General features: G+C 45.0%; 2 protein-coding genes across 6 annotated transcripts in view; both read right to left on the reverse strand.

The window, feature by feature from the left end:
* Positions 1-766, reverse strand: part of LOC133041596 (protein argonaute-3) — a 113995-nt gene extending 113229 nt beyond the window's left edge. For 3 of the 4 annotated variants that reach the window (XM_061122411.1, XM_061122410.1, XM_061122409.1), the window contains exon 1: positions 338-700. Coding sequence is in view for 1 of the 4 variants with exons in the window: in XM_061122408.1 (XP_060978391.1) it covers positions 338-356 (19 nt within the window). In the remaining 3 variants the exon portion in view is untranslated. Of the gene's footprint in view, positions 1-337 lie in introns of all 4 variants that reach the window. The other variant, XM_061122408.1, reaches the window with a different exon arrangement.
* Positions 767-5424: 4658 nt separating this feature from the next.
* The window catches only part of AGO1 (argonaute RISC component 1), a 35590-nt gene continuing 21125 nt past the window's right edge, over positions 5425-19889 (reverse strand). For both annotated transcript variants that reach the window (XM_061122414.1, XM_061122413.1), the window contains exons 13-19: positions 16935-17094; positions 16663-16753; positions 15383-15577; positions 12867-13001; positions 12146-12247; positions 11619-11818; positions 5425-11378 (exon numbers count right to left, since the gene is read on the reverse strand). In XM_061122414.1, coding sequence (XP_060978397.1) covers positions 11270-11378; positions 11619-11818; positions 12146-12247; positions 12867-13001; positions 15383-15577; positions 16663-16753; positions 16935-17094 — 992 coding nt within the window. In that variant the 3' untranslated portion in view covers positions 5425-11269. The remainder of the gene's footprint in view (positions 11379-11618; positions 11819-12145; positions 12248-12866; positions 13002-15382; positions 15578-16662; positions 16754-16934; positions 17095-19889) is intronic.

Genomic DNA, 19889 nt, shown 5'->3' on the forward strand with positions numbered 1-19889 from the left:
GACACACTATTCAGGTAAAGGACACACACCCCGTTCTATCTTCAAAGGGAATAACGAAAACGATGGCAAACCCTTCTAGACTCCGAAGGGAAAAGAGTAATATCGCCTAAGCAACCCCAAACTTCCATCGCTAGCGCAGCGCCCCCTCCCCGCAGTGTCGCCTACTCCGTGGCCCCGGGGAACTGCGGCGGGGCTGCGGGGAGGCGGAGGAAGGGCTGGGCGGGGGGCGGAGGGGGGACGGCGCAGACCTCGCGCACCTGGGCCGGGGCGCCGGGGGCGAGGATGCTCTGGGGCTACCTACCCCCACCGAACGGACCAGCAGCTCTGACTCACTCACCTGCGGAGCCGATTTCCATTCATGGAGCTGGGGGGAGTGCTTCGAGCGAGAAGGGCGCCCGCCACTGAGGGCAAGAAGGCGGCGCAGGGGGCGACGCGGCGCGACAGGAACCCTGACTCGGCCCCGAGGCGGGGTGGTGACGGCTTCTCCTCAGCCACCGCACTCCGAAAGCTCTGGTCAGGACGAGCGGCCGTCGGGAGGCAGCACGCGACTAGGAGAGAGGAAGAAGCGTGAGGCGAGAAGGGAAGAGCTCTGTGCGGAACTTGCGTCGCCCACGGCCGCTTACGCTCCCACTGCCCCTCCACGACTGCGGCGCCGCCGCCGACCTCCCCGGGGGCCACCCCCGGAAGCCTGCTGGCGTCAGTTCCGCCGCCCGGGCTCGCCAGACGTCCGGGCCTCGCCTCTCCGCCCTGACCGTTCGGGCGCGACGTTCCTGCGGGCGCGGCCGGCGCGGTGGACGCAGGGGAGGCGTCGCGCCGCGGGCGCCGAACCTGGGCGGAGTCTGAGGCGAGCGCGACGGGGTGCGACCCGGGACGGCGAACGAGACCCGGCCGTGTCGGCCGGAGACCACCCCGGGGGGTGGACTCCTCCCCACCCTGGTGCGCGGCCGTGCCGGCCCGAGGCGCAGTCGTGGAGGACGGCCTCGCTAACCTGGTCGAGAGCCTCCTTGGAGTTTGGCTGGTCGGAGGTGCAGGAGCTGTGAGGGCCCCAGACTGATCTTGTCTTGGGGAGCGGTCCCCCTTTCTTGAGGCCCCCCCGCCACGCCCAGTTGGGACCACCCCACGTGCCTCCTCCCCTGCAGCAGGCGGTCGAGTGACCATCACGGTTTATCACTCTAAATTTGTAGAGTTGTTTTGACAATTTCTGAGGAGAATATTTCTCGTACAATCTAACTTGGGAAAAGATGACTTGACAGAAACGTCAGCTCGAATAATTTCCATGTTAAAAACTCTTTAATAACGCCTGGTCACTCTAAGGCCCAAACTCCATTCCAGGGCCAAGCTAGAGGCATAAAGGGAGGTCCCTGCCTTTCCCTTCAGGCGAGACTCTTCCTCATAATATGCTACAGCTACAGTGGTCTGCTCACCCCGCACTGGGTACAGCGCCTCTCTATCACACTTGGATTTTCTGGACCGGGAGCCTCTCCTTTCTCACGCTCACCCCATCCCCTGTGCCCATCAACTGCTCTTCTTCATACCTCAATTTGAGTCATTTCAGATGCTTTTCCTGGACCTATGGTGAGGCATTCCTGTATATTATTACAGTATTTCCTTAACAAACCCTCTCCGAATCTGCAATTTTTGTTTACTATTGTGTAGCCCATTAGTGTTTGTTGCCTTACAGAAATAACTATTTCAGGTTGAGAAATGATTAATGATTTTTCCCTGTCCCTAGTATCAGCAATGTTTAGACTGTTAATAATCAAAATACATTAAAAAAAAAAAAAAAAAACACACCTTGGGACAAAGAGGAAAAGGAAAAAAGTATCCTGGAGAAGTGAAAGGCTACCCATTCCAGTATTCTGGCCTGGAGAATTCCATGGACTGGATAGGCCATGGGGTTGCAGAGTCCAACAGGACTGAGCAACTTTCACTTTCATCCTATCTTTAGTATAGCCCCAATCACTATGGGGCTTCAGATCAGTCACTCGAGCCTCTGGGCTTCAGTTTCTTCAGTTGTGAAGTTAGGGAATGGGCATAAAGCACTGAGAAAATCCTCCCTAAATGTCAGTGAAGGTATTTATTAGTTATTTCAAAGCACTTATTAGATGCATCTACTATACAACAAACAACAAATGGATGGGATTCAAGCCTGCATCTGACTCCAATTCAGCCTCACTTCTTTCTCATCTTTAGCCCTTTTACTGAAAATTCCCTCCTCAATTTTTACCTATCAGATGTCACTAGATGAAACACTGTATCCTAAAAGTTCTTTTCAATCCTAAACTATACACAATCCAAGACCTTATCAACATTTAACAGGGATGAATACCAACTCCTGCAACAGCCTTTCCACACACTCAGATCCCTACAACTGGCTCCCTAAATGACTGCAGGTTTCTTGGGTGTCTCCTAGAATAAACACAGTGATGAACCCTGGAGGTGGGCCACTTTTCTTTGTTGACATGGATGTAACAGGATCTGGACCCTCTAATTCAGTCCAATGTAATAAATGTCAATAATGCTTTCCCATCTACTTCTGTTATCTAGGGACCTCACATGTGAGTTCATAGGAAAGGCTCATGAATTGTAATATCAGGATGTAGGAAGGCAAAAAAGTTTGAATGATTCTGCCAAAAGTCAAGTTGTATGAGTCTCTCCTAACCACACACATTTCCTAGTTTTGGATAACCTTATTCCCAAATGAGTCTCTTAAGGGCATAGTGCAGGTTTTTGTGTATCCTAATTATCATAGCCCCAGTGCCTAGAACAGTGCCAGTGCCTGGTACATAGCAGCATCCCATAAGTATTTGTCGGGCAGGTGGACAAAGAGATAAATAAGTGAGCTTCAAGAATGGTAACTCTGCCCTCATCCCTTGTGGTACTGGCTGCTCTCAGAGGGAGAACTATACAATAGTACAGAAATCTTGGGGGCAAAATCAGTGCCCTCTGAAAGTTGCTAGGAAAAAAAAAAAAAATCACTGAATGAGGAAAGAACTGGATAGCATCCTTTCCTCTTGAATGGGCTTGACACTTGAAATCTCTTCTAGATAAGCAAGCAGTTTTTACACAGCACGAAGTAAGTTACTCTGTACTGCAGCAGAACACAATATAAAACAGTGGCTTTAGGACAGTCAGAACTGACACTGAAGACCTTTTGCTAGTCACCCTCTCTGAACATCACATTCCTCATCTGTAAAAACCAGATCACCTACACACAACACACTGCTGGATGCCTAACCAATAGTCCGTATCCCTTCTTGCCTAGCAAACATAACATCCTTTTAATTCACATGACTCATAAGATAACTTGTAATTAATCTAAGCCACTCATGATGGATGATCTCATTTGCTTTGCCAATGACAGAATAGTGGAAAGATGACCCATTTCTAGCAAATGAGACATTGGGCCAGGTCTGTTGAGGCTTCCAGGGATTTCCTTTCTTTAAAATGAAACACTGGGAAAAATTAGTCCCTCTTCTGCAAGACTTTGTTCTGTCAGCATTTCCTTCCTGGAATTATACAAGCAGTCTTGGGATTCTGAGGTGAACAAGCATGAGGATAAGACAACACAAAGGTTAGCAGAGCAAGAATCTGTTACGTGGTATTATTAGTGAGCCACTGAATAATCCAACCTTAGAGCCACATAAACCAGCATTTCTTGTCATGTGATAGTTTCCTTATTTAAACCAATTTAATCAGGTTTTGTTACATGCAATTGAAGGTAATGGATAAATTACTTCATGTGAATGCTGTGAAGATGCAACCAAATTATAAAGGATACTGTACAAAACACCTGACCAAGTACTTCAAAGTACCCACTTCCTATTCCTTTTCCAATTCACCTCCATTCACCAACCCCAAAACCTGCCTTTTTTATAAGGAAAGTTCCTTGCCTATAGAAGGTGAGGAAGGTTCCTAGAAAGGTTCCTCAAAATTTCTTTGTCCCAAAAAGACACTGCCAAGAGGATAGTGGTGAGGCTGCTACATTCCAGAGTAAGAGGACAGTGGGTTCCTGCAGGGTAAGCCACGGTAGCCTAAAAGTCTTGATCTGGTATCCTGGGAAGGTAGTTATGATACTTAAAATGGAGAGCTTGGAAATGCACCTCATCCTCAGCAAGTCCACTTTTCCAGCTTCTTTACATTGCTGCTTTAAGAGTGCTTCCGTCATGCTCTGTGCACCTTCTAAGCCTGTGAGGTTTCCTCAGCTTATAGCCAAAGGAATAAATACCTTGAAAGCTAGGATCAAAAACAGAGATGATTTTCCAATTCAAAGCTACTTCACATTCAAGCAGTATAGCCAGTGGTCTGAGGATGCCCCAAGCTCAGAACTTGAAAATATTCTTCTTTTTGCACTATAAAACCCTTTCCTTCAGCTGCCAAACCTACTCCGTGATTCTGGGGTCTGTTAAGCCAAGTGATACCCAACGAATATACAACATCTTTCTATCTTAAAGGCACTTGACTGTAGTGACAAAAAAGTGCTACAGTATATTCTGCCAACTGAAAGAACAGAGGGAAGGCTGCTCAACCACTCCTGGAAAGGGATATCCACGGGTGCTTAGCAACACCTGAGTAGCAAGCATCAGCCAAATCCTGAAACTTTTTTTTAACACCAATCATTTATGGCAATGAAATTTATGGTCAAAATGTGGTATAGTGATCATCTCCCCATTTGCTCTGCTAAACACTTTCTACTTCATTAACCGTCTTAAGTTGAAGTCTTGTTTCAACTGGGAAAAATTTCCTACATGTTCCAATTTGCTCTTCAACTCCAACCAACCTCACTACTCCATGCTGCACAAAAGCAGCATGGGTTTGGCTGGCTTGCTTCCAAGAGAATCTGGCAGGGGTCACAGGTTAGCACTGCAATTTGACGTCCACAACACTTGGCCTCCAGAGGAATGCAAGGCCCGCTTTTGTACATGCTAGCTGCCACTGAAATTTCTCACTGGGCCCTGTGCCAGAATCCTTCCCTGTGACATCTTCTCCCAGTACACAGAAATAATCAATGTTCTAGGAGTACCAGGGAGGAATGCTGAACTTACATGCTTGATAACTGCACCAAGAACTTAAGGCACAAAATCATAGACCCTCAAGGCTGGAGTGAGTGAGAAACGGTGATGACAATCTGGTTCAAAGTTTCTGCTTACCTGAAGATTCAGGAATGCTGAATCCATCCTGCAGACTCAGTATCACTTCTCGAGTCTCCCCTCTGTACTCAAGAACCACAGATTTCTAGCTCATTTCAATCCTAGTCATAAATACTGACCCCTCCTGATATACACTATGGCCCTGAGAGGAAAAAAAATTAGTAGTTTCTGCGGCTAGGAGTTCACAGGCTCTGGGGAGAACAAGTCATAAGAGAAAATAGAGCAAGCTGCTAAGTGCTACCAAGTGCACTGGAATACGATCTAGGACACTGGATAGGAACAAAATTAGGTTTGTTTATTTTATTGTTTTACAAGTATCTCCTGAGGATAGGAGGAAGCTGGAGGTGGAGGTAGTGGTGGTGGTGGTTGTGAACAACTTGGAAGTCTCAGTCTTAGCCTGATTTAAGTTAGGTTTTCCAATGCTCATTTTCAAGAAAAACTGAAGAATGACCATATAGTTACAAGATCCCAGAGAAGATGGAGTGAAGGATGGTAAAATAAGTAGAATACCCTCCCCCTCACCGCAGCAGTTTTCCTGCTGTGAATCATGTCGTTGTTGAATCCTGTTCCACTCTCCTCACTATTCTGAGTGACCTGACAGTCATCTTAGGTTCTATTTCCTGATCTCTTATTTCCCAGAGTCGTACACTAGGTTCCTCTTGCCCTACTCTTTCCTAAGCCATCCTGTTCATTCCTCTGGCTTTAACCACCATCTCTATGATTATGAATCTCTTATCTGTAACTGCAGTTTTCGAGTCTTCCCTGAGCACCAAAATATAAATGTTTACTGGAAACCTGGGAACCTCAAAACTCAGTCTATAAAAGGCTAACGGTCTTTCTTTACAAAATTCACCACCTTCCTTCTCCGGTCTCCCTTTCCCCCCAATCTTGGCTTAGAGGAATGTCCCAGCATATTCACTTGCTCAAGCAAAGTGGATATTAGCCTCTACTTCTTTCTTCCCATCCCATCATTCATTGAGTCCTATTGATTTTACCTCCTGAGTGTCTCTCCTATGTGCTCTTTCCTTTCCTTCTTCATTGCTACACAGCCTTATAGCCTTCTTTGCAGTCCTCATAATCTGTCTAAATGGTACCAAAGAACCATTTGGCTACTCATATCCCCAGCCAAACTTTTTAAGCTCCTTAAGGAGAGAAACACTGTTTTCCTCATTTTTGAATTGTGCCTGCTTACTCCCCAACAAAACTGCTAGACACAGTGCTTTACATGTTTGCTGAATGAAGAATAAATGGAAACCCTGTGAAATGATTACATATAATTGGCAGTTTCAACACTCTGGAATTTGTTTTACCCACTTTACTCCTTTAGAAAGTGATGATTCTGCTCTTCTCACAATCTATTATTCTAATGTAAAATCTATCAGCGATACAATTAATCCCAACGGTTTGCTTTGCTAAGGAAAAAAAAAAAAAGAGAGAAAGAGACCGCACTTTAGAAATAGAAGCCACTGTTGTCTTTATAAAACACAGAATTGTGCTGCTGCTGTTGCTTGCTTCAGAAGAAACTGTACATTACAGCTGCTGGGATAATTTTACAATGGACTGGACAAGGTACAGCTCAAAGCAGGACACAAACACAAGTCTCATAGGGAAACAAATGCAAACAAGTACACAGCTGTGGGGCTCCAGGGACATTTCCCCATCCATGCTGGACTTGAGAGGGATAAAAAGTTTAGAAACTAAAGTGAAACCCAGAGTAGTCACACATGCCCACCAGATGGCTGCTAAGTGCAACATCATACACCAATCAGGTTGGACTGTGTGCACAGGAAAGTCATTTCATTTTTCCTTATTGCTACTACACCAGGGGAGTCAGTGCATTTGACACATTGTCTTTATTTGCACAATCCTTGGAGGGTTTCCTATTTTCCTTTTTAAAGAAGGAAATCTGCCTTTCCTCACCTTTTTCTGTTTTGTTTTTTGTTGATGTTGTTGTTGTTCTGAGCCCACTGCCTCCATCACCTTTCCTGGGCTCCCGAACAGCAGCCAGAGGTTCTAAGTCAGTAGGAGTAGAGTGAGGGGAGAGCACCATCCTAGCCTCTCTCCCTGCCCAGGGAGAAGGCAAGTCCTAATAAATGGGAGAGAAGAGAAAACCAGAGAATCCCTTCTCCCTGATCGGCTTAGAAGGCCAAAGAGGAAAGAGTGCCCTGCATAACCCTGCCATGATCAGACTTTAAGAAGGAAGGCATCCCAGCTACCATCCAGGATTGGCCGTGGCCCAGCAAATATAAATAAAAATAACTTCCCCCTGATGTAGTTTCCAAAACTGCATCTTAGTCAGTTTGAGATGACTTTCTACCCTGAAGGGGGAAGGACCATTCACCTTTCTTTGTTACACATAATGCCAAGTCTAAAACACTGTCCCACTAGCCGTGCAGATATTCTATGGGTCAGCTGAGAAATAATTGTGTCCCCTTGGCTGCCCATCTTGCCGGCCTCATTTACAGAATTCTGGACAAGAAAAAGAAAACTATCCAAAAACATCACTGCTTAGTCAAAGAGGAGGCTATAGAGGAGCTACTGAGTACATGGGAACCAGGAGCTTTTTAGGGAGGTTTCACACTTTTAGTTACCTTCTTTTTCAACATTAATTTCAGCCTAAGTTCCCGGCAACAAGAGCCTCATGCTTATCCCCAGAGGCCAGCAGTAGCACCTCGGCCCCAATGAGTCAGGCTGGACTGGAAAAGTGATCAGTGAGCAGGGCTCTCCTTTCCCATGTTTTAGCCAAATTCTCACCATTCTCTTCCCATTCCTCGTTCCCCCACGTCTATCCCCTAACCCTTCAACCCTGGATAGCCAAAAAGGTCAATGCTAGGACAGCCTCAGAAAAGGGAAGCCCCAGGTACAGAGAAATGAAACCAGATCTAGAAAAAGCAATAAGAGAAACCACCTCCAAAGAGTGGACAGATGTGGAAGTTGCCAGAAGCCTTCCTGATTTCATGCCAGATGGGCAGGCCTTCTGCTACACCTTCACATAAAGTTTGAGGGCAGTCCAACCCAGGAAGGATATCACTAGGCTTGGGAAGCAGATTCTTGGTCTTCTGCAGCCAAGGAGCTAAGCCTGACCATGCCAGCTGACAGTGGGATCATTGTAGCCATGCAGAGAATTCATCATCACATAGGCAGGCTGGCCAGCAAGCAAGCTGAATGAACAGAAAAAAATAAAACGAGGCCAGGGAAAGAGAGAGGAGGAAAAGGAAGGCAAAAGAGTAGAACAAAGGGACCAGGAGACTTGTCTAAGAGGATGAGGCTGGGGTCTCCCCAGCACTTCCTCTGAGCCTAGGTAAGAAGCACCACTTTAACCAAATCAAAGAAAGCCAAGCTTATTGCCAACACCACTTCTCAATCTGCATGCACCACCTTTCGAAGAAGAATCCTCAAGGTTAAGGGTGTTTTTCAAGTCTCAAAGATAGAAAGAAAGAAAGAAAATCACAGCAAGATGTCATGTTCTTGCCACTGCCCAAGCTGTTTCTTTTATTTATTAAATGGCATGTAAATGCCTAAGGGCTAAAAAATGCCAAGCCTCAGCTCAAGACCCAACTGGAGAGAGTGAGGCAAAGAGAGAAAAAGGAGAAAACACAAACTTGTTGCTGAGAGTAGGTGGCTACCACCAGCTCTCAATGGACATTTGCAAATGCTGGTGAATGACTGGACCTTCCAGGAATACTGCCCTGATACCAGCCCCAAAACACACCCGAGAAGAGAACACTCAGAGCCCACTGTCCCAAGAGAGCTCCCCTCCCCAAAGGGTGACTAAACACGAAGTAGACAATATATGAAGGCGATGGACAGGGCAGATGGGAGTGTTGGCATCACTCTCTTAGGCACTTGTGTAAGGAATGTAGGCTCTCCAGTGAGCTGCCTCCTCCCAGAGCCCTCCATTCTGTTTTCAGCTGGGCTGTGCCCACAGGGCACCCCATACTGTAGCCAGTAGGAAAGAAGTAAAGGAAGAGTTACTCAACAGTCCTGATGCCTTCTCCATAATCAATGTTTGTGCTACGTTTTGTGAAGTTGCTGAACAAAGTAGCCAACCAGAACAGAACCTGGGATAGACTGTTTTGCATAGCAAATCTGGGTCTGTACAAGGGCTGCTGGGGAGGGGAAATGGTAGCTCTACTGCATAGGCCCATATTCAGACCGGCCTTCCGCTGGCTGGCCTTGAGCCTGAGCTAGGTCTAAATAGTCATGGCTTCATCACCAGATTGGGGTAAATCCAAGCCCAGGCTCCTCAAAAAGAGGCATTTCCACACTGAAGCTGCAACTCCTCATCCCAAGCAGTGGGACAGGAAAAAAGGAACAGTCGAGGAAAGAGGAAGCCTTGCTTCAAGGCCAACAGGCCCCAAGCTAGAACCCCCTACTTTTCCAGTTCTGCAAGACAGCCAAACCCCATCTCTACCCAGGAAGACAGGAAAAAAGAAAAAAAAGCCCATGCCATCCACTCACATGCCCTAATGGGAAATCAGGAAAAAGTCACTTGTGTAAACAGAAGCAATAGGGAGCAGCAAAATCCCCCAGCCTATCCACAGGACACGCTGAAATCTGGGATAAGCCAAGTATCAGAGGATAGTCCAGAGGAAGGAAAGATGCACTTGCAGGAAGGAGTGCAGGGCAGTGCAGCAGGGGTGCCTGCAGCAAGAAAAAGGTATTATTTGCACAAAGGGTGGAGCCTGAACCCCACTTGTGGAGATAACCATACCCTACAGAGCCAAGCCAAAGCAGGCCAAAGAACAAGTCAGGTACATAGTTCCTTTGACGGCTCAATGTTTCTGGGATGTAAACTCACTGGGCATGGGAGGGATTTATTTCCAGATTTTGGCAATAGACTCAGGTTATGGTATAAAAATAACATTTAGTTTTTGCTTTTCCCCCCCCTTATTTTAGACCTAAAGATCATCTGTTGTAAGACACCCCAGTTAAAAAATATTGAAACATAAAGAGGCTTGACCATCAGGGAAAAGAAGCCAAGAGTGAGAAATGCTATGAAAGTTAACTCCAGACCCAGGCAGGTGGGGAGAAAGCAGGGACAAGAAGAAAGGAGACATAAGCGGAAAGGCCAGGGGCCAGTCATCTCAGCAGCTCCTAGACTTGTCATGTCTGAAAGTGCAAATGTCAATGGATTTTAACCATCTTGAGGTCGTGATCTTTTTAAAAGCTCAATGAATATGGAAGTCAATTCCTTCAAATGCAAAATAGCTGGCGCTCTGGCTGGAGGCGTGTTGGGTACGGGGTATTTCATCCCAACCTACCTCCTCTCCCACCCCCACCCCGCCCCCACCCCCCAAAAGGTACAAAAGGTTGCAGTTCTGCAGCATTACCATTACAGGGAAGGCACTGGTTACCCACCAGCAGGCGGAAGGAAGACAGGGTCGTGTCACTTCAGAGCTAAGTGCCATAGTGCCTTAAGTCTTACTAGGGGCTGGATGTCTGTCAGGTGTGAGGTGGGGTAGAAAAGGTAGAGAAAGAGGAATAAGGGAAAGGGGAGTGGCAGCTGGGGTAAGGGCAACCAAAATCATTAGCATTAAAAATCTTCCTACAAGCTGGATTCTCAACCCATTAAAACATCTAGTATCCTAAAATATTGATCTGCATCTGATTTCGTTTTTCTTCTTAAACAAATCTAGACCTTTTCTGATTAAGGCTCCTAAAAAATCCTGCCCTCCTCCCACCCACTTTCTCAAGCCCCTCACTTTTCCGTCTGAAGTATCAAACCCAAACCTACCAGCTTTTGTCCGCAGGGCTGCAGAGCCGACCTTACCAAGCTGTCAGGCATGAGTCTTTAGCACTGTGAGTCACACGAGACACCTGTGTATATGGTGGGCACCGCTGCTGCCTCTCTTGGTCCAGTGGGTTCAGGGCCAGGTGTGACAAGATGGGGTGAGGGGTTGAGGGCATGAGGTGAATATCAGAGATTTCTGGCTGGTGGTCTGGCTTACTGGCCCTGTTCCCCACCCTTTTTGCCCCCTCTGCAGAAGGAAAACAGGGCCTTCTGCATTCCTCCCTACCCCCACCTCCCTCCTCCCTGCTTCCTCTGGATTTGGGCGGCACAGCTCTTGGGGCTTGGAAAGCTTTCTTCTATCCAGTGAGGTAACAGCGTTCTGCCTTCAAGCGAAGTACATGGTGCGCAGAGTATCCTGGTGAACCTGCACGGCTTTGGCCAGGGCCTGGGGGTCCCGCCCATTGCTCTGCCCCGATATGTGGCTCCCCTCTCCACTGAAAAGGAAAAATGAAAGAAGTCCTTCCTGGTGAACTGAGCTGTCACTAACCCTTCCCCCACCCCTAAGGGGCCAATTCCCATACCAATTAAAGAGAAAACCCCAACCCAGATTTGGGCTGACAAGCCCCAGGACATCAAATTGGACAATCCTGGTTTCCTTCTACCCAAAGAAAGTTGAGAGGGTCTGGTACCAGAGGCTGAAGCAAAAAGGAAGCCAGCCTGATCCCAGGCCTCACCTGTCATGCTCTTTGTCCACTAGGTGGTATCGTGCCCGGAAAGCCACCAAGCGGGCATAGTAGGCAGGTGCTGGAATTGAGACGGAGCGTGTGCATCGTACATAAGTGTGGCACAGCTGGTACGTCAAGATCTGGAGCTCATCCGCTGTGAAACGGTTGTCATCCCAAAGGACATAGTAATGGGATGGTCGGCTGGTGCCCTGGGAAGATAGGAAGGTGAGGGGCCCCAGGTTGAGCAGACGGGATGGCTGACAATAAGGAACAGGATTACCATTATGAGTATGGCTGGGCTGGAAGGCCCACCCATGAAAAGGCAGACACAAAGCCACCTTTGTCATAAAGCACCCATTGTATGGGCAACCTGACTAAGATGTTGGAAGTACACTTATGTTCAAGTGCACAAAGGGCTTATTAAGAGAACAATCCTGATTTGAATGCCACTCAGTGATGAATGATATATTCTAGAGGTAATGGGAATGATTAACTATCTTTGACCCACTTGATACCCCAGGACATAGCCCAGCTACCTGGATGCCTGCGTGGCTGCACAGATAGAAGTCAAACTCAAATGGGTGGGTGATGTTGGTGTCCACAGTGGTCCCAGCTGGGATGTTACCACTCTTCCCAATCTGTATAGAAACAAAGACAACCAAGATCCCAAGACCTGCCTGGCCCTAACTAGGGCCCCGACTCAATTCTAACCTGACTCCATCAGAATCCCCAAAATAAAGGTGAAGTTGCTGTTCCCAGAGAGAGTCCTGGGCCTTGACATGAGAGGCTTCTAAAGTCACACAGACCTGTGTTTAAGTGCTGCTTTCACCATTTATTAGCTGTGTGATCTTAGCAAGTTATTTAACCTTTCTGAGGTTAAACTGGAGGTAATAACAGTACCTACCTCACAGGGCTGCTGTGAGGAAGATGCCGTGCAGAGTGTCTGGCACACAGAAGTTCAATAAATGGAAGTTCCCTTTCCCATCTCTGGGAGCTGGTCTATATATGGGGTCTATAGGCCAGGGAGCTGGGAGGAGGGAGATCAAGTATAAGGGAAGAAGGGAAGGAGGGGAGAAGCGGGAAACAAAGGAAACGAAGCAGCAGAGGAAGGACCACAAGAGTTAGGGGGAAGAAAGGTGCCAGGGGCAATGGACAGGCCAAGGACTAAATCCCCAGATTTCATTTCAACAGCTTCTTTCATACTAAAAGAAGGGAGACAAGATAAGGGTACAGTGACCTCCTCAATCCCTCACTCACTCGCTCATTCTTGTCAGCACAAAAAAGACGGGTGTGATGGCGTTTCTGCACCACAATATAAGTGATTCCGGGCTGGTAGTCCTTTTCCAGTTTGATGCAGGCATCACGAATGGCCAGCAGCTCATAGTGGAGGATCTAGGCACAGGGTGAGGAGGGAGACAAAGAGACACACAGCTCCTCTTGAGTTCATACTTCTTTCTGAACTAAGGGTTTGCCACTTGTAATACGGCTTTTTGTTCAGCCTCCCTTGATAAGCTGACACCCGACCATTAGAGATGATAAGCCCTTCCTACCAAAAATCAGCCTTACACAGGCATACCTCAGAAATATTGCAGGTTCAATTCCAGACCACTACAATAAAGTAAGTCACACAAATTTTCTGGTTTCCCAATGCATACAAAAGTTATGTTTATACTATACTGTAGTGTATTAAGTGTGCAGCAGCATTATGTCTTAAAAAAAAAATGAAACAATGTACATACCTTAATTTAAAAAATACTTTATGGCTAAAAAATACTAACCATCACCTGAGCCTTAAGCGAGTCATAGCAGTAACATCAAAGATCACTGACCACAGATCACCATAACAAATATAATAATGAAAAGTCTGAAATATTGCAACAATTACCAAAATGTAACACAGAGACATGAAGTAATAGCAAATGCTCTTGGAAAAATGATGCCGAATCAGACTTGCTGGACACAGGGTTGCCACAAACCTTCAATTTGTAAAAAATACAGTATCCGTGAAGCACAATAAAGCGAAGTGCACTAAACGAGGTATGCCTGTAGACAATTCACCTGATGTGCTCCTATAAAACCGAGCTGGGAGGCTTAGTGTCAGCAGAGAGCACTCACCTGGTTCCCATGCATAGTGAGACCTAACATCAAGACACAGAATCAAGGTTCACAGAAAAATCACAATGTCCAAAGGAAGGACAATTTTAGGATCAGGAGGAAAATGGGCGTTCCCCACGGGAGCAGACAGGGTTGGGACCGCCACAAGAGAGCAGACACAGGGTTCAGGAATGGCTGTAGAGCGAGCAGATAAATTCAGTTCTATAAAAAAGCAGTATCATAAGAAAACAGACTAGCCAAAGAAGCCACAGGTGGAAAACCATAGGCAGTAGCTGCCTTGTGGCCTTGGATGTCAGATATGGGGAGTAAAAACTATATGGTAGAAGTAAATAGAATTTATAATCAATTAGAACTAAGTTTAAACTCAAGCTTTATCTAATTTTATTACTTTGAGCAAGTTATTTAACCCCTTTAAGTCTCATTTTCTCCACATTTACTGAAGTTACTAATAAGATCAACCTCACAAAACTGTTGTGAAGAGGAAAACAAATAATTAAGTGGAAGCATAAAAAACCTAATTGGGGCTTAATGACTGCTGATTGCTTTGCATAAGCAGTATGAATTTTAACCCAAGGCTACTGTGAAGCCACAGGACATCTCTGAACAGATACATGTTATAAATTTATCTGGTACTTTAGGAAACATTGTATGCCTTGGAGGAAATTGAGCATAATAGTTAAGAGCATGAACTCTGGAATCTGACCAACTTGTCTGAATCCTAGCTCCAATGCTCATTAGCTTGGATGACACTGAAGAAATCATTTAACATTTTCAAGCCTCAGTTTCATCATCTATTAGGTGGAATAATAATTACTTCATAGGATTCTTGTAAGCACTGAATAGAGCACATACAAAGTGGTTAGCACAGTTCATGGCACATAAGAGATACCCAATAAATGGTAGTTATAGTACTTTTTATTAAATAGCAGAAAAGGAGATCAGTTCACTATATTAGTCTAAACAATAAACTATGAAGGCTTAGCAGGGAGATAGAATAAAAAGAACACTGTAAAGGTCAATGGCAGTGTGGCCACCAGATCAGCAGGATCACTAAGAACCTATGAGAGCTACAAATTTTAATGCCCCATCCTAGAATCACTGAAGCAGAAATTTTAAGAGTGGAGCTCTGCAAACTGCTTTAATAAGCCCTTCAAAAGATTCTGATGGATGCTAAAGCTGGACAGTGAAGTGAAAGTGGCTCAGTTGTGTCCGACTCTTTGCAACACCATGGATTACACAGTCCATGGAATTCTCCAGGCCAGAATACTGGAGTGGGTGGCCATTCCTTTCTCAAGGGGATCTTCCCAACCCAGGGATCAAACCCAGGTCTCCGCGTTGCAGGTGGATTCTTTACTAGCTGAGCCACCAGGGAAGCCCAAAGCTGGAGAACCACTGGTCTAAAGAATCAGTCTTCAACATGAACTAACTAGTAAACAGGCACCGAGGGTCTTTTATTACAAGAAGAAAGGTTTATCAATGACTGTACACACCGCTTCTCAGTTGGGATCTCTGCTTCCAGGCCTATTCCATTTAGCAAACCTCCATAAGTAGAAGCATCTCCCAGTGTCAACAGCTTAAGAAAGGGAGCAGTACTCTCTGCTACCATTAGGCCCTATGGCCTCAATGAGAAGGTTTTCTTGACCTGTTGTGGGCCCTACCTGGGGGAGCTGGCCTTCAGGAACCCCATCTCGGTAGAAGATGATGCGGGTAGGCTTGAAGCGGGTGGACTTGTAGAACTGGATGAGCAGCTCACGTACCATGTAGGATAAGTCTTCAATGATCTCCTGCCGAGGTCGCTGCACCCGCACCGTAGCACAGTAACGGCTGGGGTGGGCATCCATGCTGCCTACCACCTGATAATCAAAGAGGCAGGATCAGCTCCCCAAACCTCCACCCTCCCAACACTGTTAGTTCTGGGTTTGGGGAAAGACTTCTTAGTAAAAAAAAAAAAAAAAACTACGAAATTAAATGAGGTTTTTTTGGATTCAATAGCCCTGGTTTCAACCTCTGTTCTATCACACACATGGAAGTCATTTAACCCACCTGATCTTCTTGTTCCTCTTCTCAAATGGCGATAAGAGTAACACCTGCTTGCAGTACTGGTGTGGCACACGTTAAGTCATCATGCCCGGGACCTCACCCACAGTAGGTACTTGCTAAATTTAATTTTCCCACCCCTTGCAGAGGGGCATGTGATAGTCCAGAAATATTAGCTCAAAGAGTGACCTCATCCAAAAGACAAGCTAATCTTTTCTTCAAATGCTAATCTACCCCAGGAACTACAGTGAAGAGTGTTCTTGTGGGTGGTAGGAATAACATTATTTTCTAAGGGGACAGTGGCCAGAGACTAGGATGGATGGCCACAAGGAAAATAAAGATAAGCATAGTATAGGGTTTCCCCACATTTACTGAGATAGGCCCAGTCTGCCTAGAGAAACATGAAGGTTCAAAAAAACAAATGAGAAAGAAGGCCTGGTCCCATTAGTCAACTGAGAAGCCCTGAGAAAGAGGGAGCAGAGATGTCAGGAGAGGGATTAGAGAGCTATCTAATCTATCAGATGGGTCAGGGGTACAGATAGCAAAGAGTAAAAGTAACTAAGTAATTCACTTAAAAGGGGTTTCAGAGAAGAGATATGGTCCTTCCCACATCCCAAAAGTGGGCACAGAGAGAAAGAGGGAAATTCAAACACAGAACAAAAGTGATGGAGACATAACCAAGTCTTTGGCCCCAGTCTACTCTCTCACTGCTCTCTCTGAAAAGAAGATACCATACAGAGTTAGCTTTATTAAAAAACCAAGGGACTGGTTAACGGGGATGATCAGCTGAAATAAAAAGATTTTGTGAAGGGTCAAGCAACAGAGTTGAGGGAAGGAAATCAGGTGTAGTCTTGGGGACTCAGAAGAGAACCTTACGGGGAAGTTGGAAAGTATCACTCACTGCTGTGATAGAAGGTTTTTTCCCATCCCCTGCTGGTGGGTGTGTAACATCTGCTCCCAGGAATATCACTGGTTGCTGAAAGACTGCAGAGCTAAACAAGGAAGAGAAAACAAATGGTGAGGAGTTGGGTCTTCTTTCCCTGGCACCATCTAGCACCCACTTTGGTCCCCTCTCCCTTGTGACTCACTCTGCCTGGACAGTGTCCTATCTTTTCATCAATCTCCAGTATATTACCTTGCTTGACAAGGGCAAGTAAGCAATAGAGTTCATACCGCTGGTGTGGGACTAGGATGTTGTTAATGCCACCAAGTTTGACATTGATCTTCAGGCAAAGGTTAGACAGAGTCTGAGGTGAGGTCTTGACCACGTTCTTCACTTGCACACACTGTGTAGCCATTCCCAAGAGAGTATCTCCAACACGTTTCACTTCAGCTATGAGCAGGGAAAGAATTGATTAGTGCATTCAGCAAATATTTACTAAATGTCTACTTGATTCCAGGAAGTATACAAGGTACTAGGGAACACAATGGTGACCAGAAACACATAAGGTCCCTACTCTTATAGTGCTTACTATCTAGTGACTAATTTTAAAAAGCATAACAATGATAAATGCTACAACAGGACACTTCACAGAGCTATGACACGGAGAGCATATGATATAGTGTAATAACCTAGCCAGGAGAGGATTCTTCACTGAACTGAAATTTAAAGGTAGAAAAGAACTTACAAGGGAGAGAGAACATGGAAGAGTGCATTCCAGGCCAACGGAAGAGCAGGCAAAATGCACTCCAATAGGGGACAGAAACATAAACTGAAGAAACTGAAAGGTCAAACCAGCTATAAAGGAGAGCAAAGGAACTGCCGTGTGAGAGAAAGAAAGTGGTGATTAGACCGACCTAGGAAAGAAATGAGGGTAGGTTAGGAAGGCAGTTGTCAGAATGGAGAGAAACAGATTCAAGAGACTATGTAAGGGAAAGTAATTTTTATGGATAACTTATGAGTTTCTAGACTTTTGTAACAGAACAGACAGATCTTAAGTTCTTTTTGAAACATTTTGAGTTTGAAGTGCTTTTTGGTCATCCCAGTGAGGATATCAATCAGGCAACTGAGTACAGCAATTGTAAGTTCAAGAGTAGTCTGAATTGGAGATGTAAAATATGACATATTTAGGTACAGGTAGTAACTGAAGATATGATCTTGAGATCAACAAGGAAGAGAACAGAGTGAAAGAAGAGGGCTTAAACTCGATTCTTGAGGAGCTCACAATACTTGCAGAACAGGAAGAAGATGAATCTGCAAAGGACAAAAATCCAGACATCTAGGAGGAAGATCAAGACAGTGTTGCAGCATGAATGCCAGGGAAGAGAGAGTGTTTCAAGAAAGAGCAAGTGTTCAACCAAGTCAAATGCTGCTAAGAGGTAACATGAGGACCAGAATTTTGTGACAGCAAGGCAAAAATACATGGATAGAGGCAAAAACTGTTTTCGGTAATATAAATACCATGGAGGAAACATGGGATCAATAAACAGTAGGATATATTTTCAATGGGAGAAATTCGAGACTGTTTAAAAAGCTAAGGGATCATTTTTATCTCCAAGAGATATGGTCAGAAGGAAACCAGTGTGTGTTGAGAACATCAGGGAAACCATTCAGGAATTTATGAAAAAATTCATAAGTCATCTTTCTGAAGGCAGTAGAGAGGTGCTAAGACAAAAGAAGTGGAAGAGCTAACACTCCAGAGAGGAAGAGAATCTCACAGAGGTGAGCCATCTGCTACAGCTGCTTTGCCCTGGGTACATTTGCTGATTCTAGATGTGGGCAAGAGGCTGAGATTCTAGGCTTTGCACCAAAAGAGGAACCACTGCCAAGGGACAGAGAAAGCAACAGCTGTTTCTGGCAAACACAAGCTAGTTTTAAATGTGAAAGGTTAAAAAAAACATTTAAAAGAAAACACAGACTAGTCTCTTCGTGACCTTACGATTTCTTCAAGAGGATTCAGAAAGTACTAGCCATAAAGGAAAAATATTGATAAACAGGACTACATTAAAATTTTACATTTCTGTTCAACAAAAGAACCCATTAAGAAAGTAAAAAGGCAAGCTACAGATATGTGTAGTATACACAATATTTAATAAAGGAATTATAAAGAACACCTAAGCCAATAAAAAAAAAGAGAAAGACTTGAGCAGGCACCTGTCAAAAGAGGCTAGTGAAACAGCCAATATAAAAAGATACTCAACCTCATCAATCACCAGAGAAATAAAAAAGCACAATGCAGTATTAACATCCACCCATAAAAATGGCTAAAATGCATGTGACGACACCAAGTCTGAGAAGGGTGTAGGTAACTAGAACTCTCATTTGCTGCTGATGGGAGTGCACATCTGTACACTTACAATCCCTCTTAGTCACACACCCGATAGAAATGGGCACACATACCCAAAGGACATGTACAAGAATGTTCACTGAAGCATTATTTATAACAGTAAAGGCCTGAAACAACCCAATTATGTCCATTAACAGTAGAATGGATAAACACATGTAAATTGTGTTAAAATCATTTAATGGAAAAACTGTAACAAACTAAACACAGACAAATCTAAAAATGTTGAGTGAAAGAAGACAGACACATAAAAACGTACATGATATATGACTCCATTCATATAAAGTTCAAAGACAGTCAAAACTAATCTATGGTGCTAGAAGCCAAAATAACAGTGGTTATCACTGATGGGAAGTTGTAGTTATCAGTAGCCTGGGATTGTGGTAATGTTCTACTATCAGAACTAGGTACCCCTGCTGTGACACTCTGTAAGAATTCACTGAATTAACCACAAAAGATCTTTATATGTATATTATACTTCAATAAAAAAAATTACATTAAAAAATTATGTCAATTTAGTGGAGAGGAAGGAGTTAAAAATACTAAGGACAGGATGAGGCATGTTAGCAGATTATAACTGCAAATGTGACAGTGTCCTTTTATACTTTTGGGGCAACTATAATGCATGTGGACCTTGTCTTGACTATCACTTGGCCTCCCAGGAAGGACGGTGAAGGATCTTTCAAAGAATCTGACTGCTCCTCCTATGTGCAGGCTTAATTCCTAGTCAAATGCCCCCATTACCTAAGTGGTATAATCAAAAAAGAACATGTAAGTGAAAGAAACCCAAGGTCATAATCAAGGTACCAAGCTGGAGAGAGGTATAAGACGACTGAGCCCAGGG

Source organism: Dama dama, chromosome 20, assembly GCF_033118175.1.
Source record: "Dama dama isolate Ldn47 chromosome 20, ASM3311817v1, whole genome shotgun sequence".
Taxonomy (NCBI): Eukaryota; Metazoa; Chordata; class Mammalia; order Artiodactyla; family Cervidae; genus Dama; species Dama dama.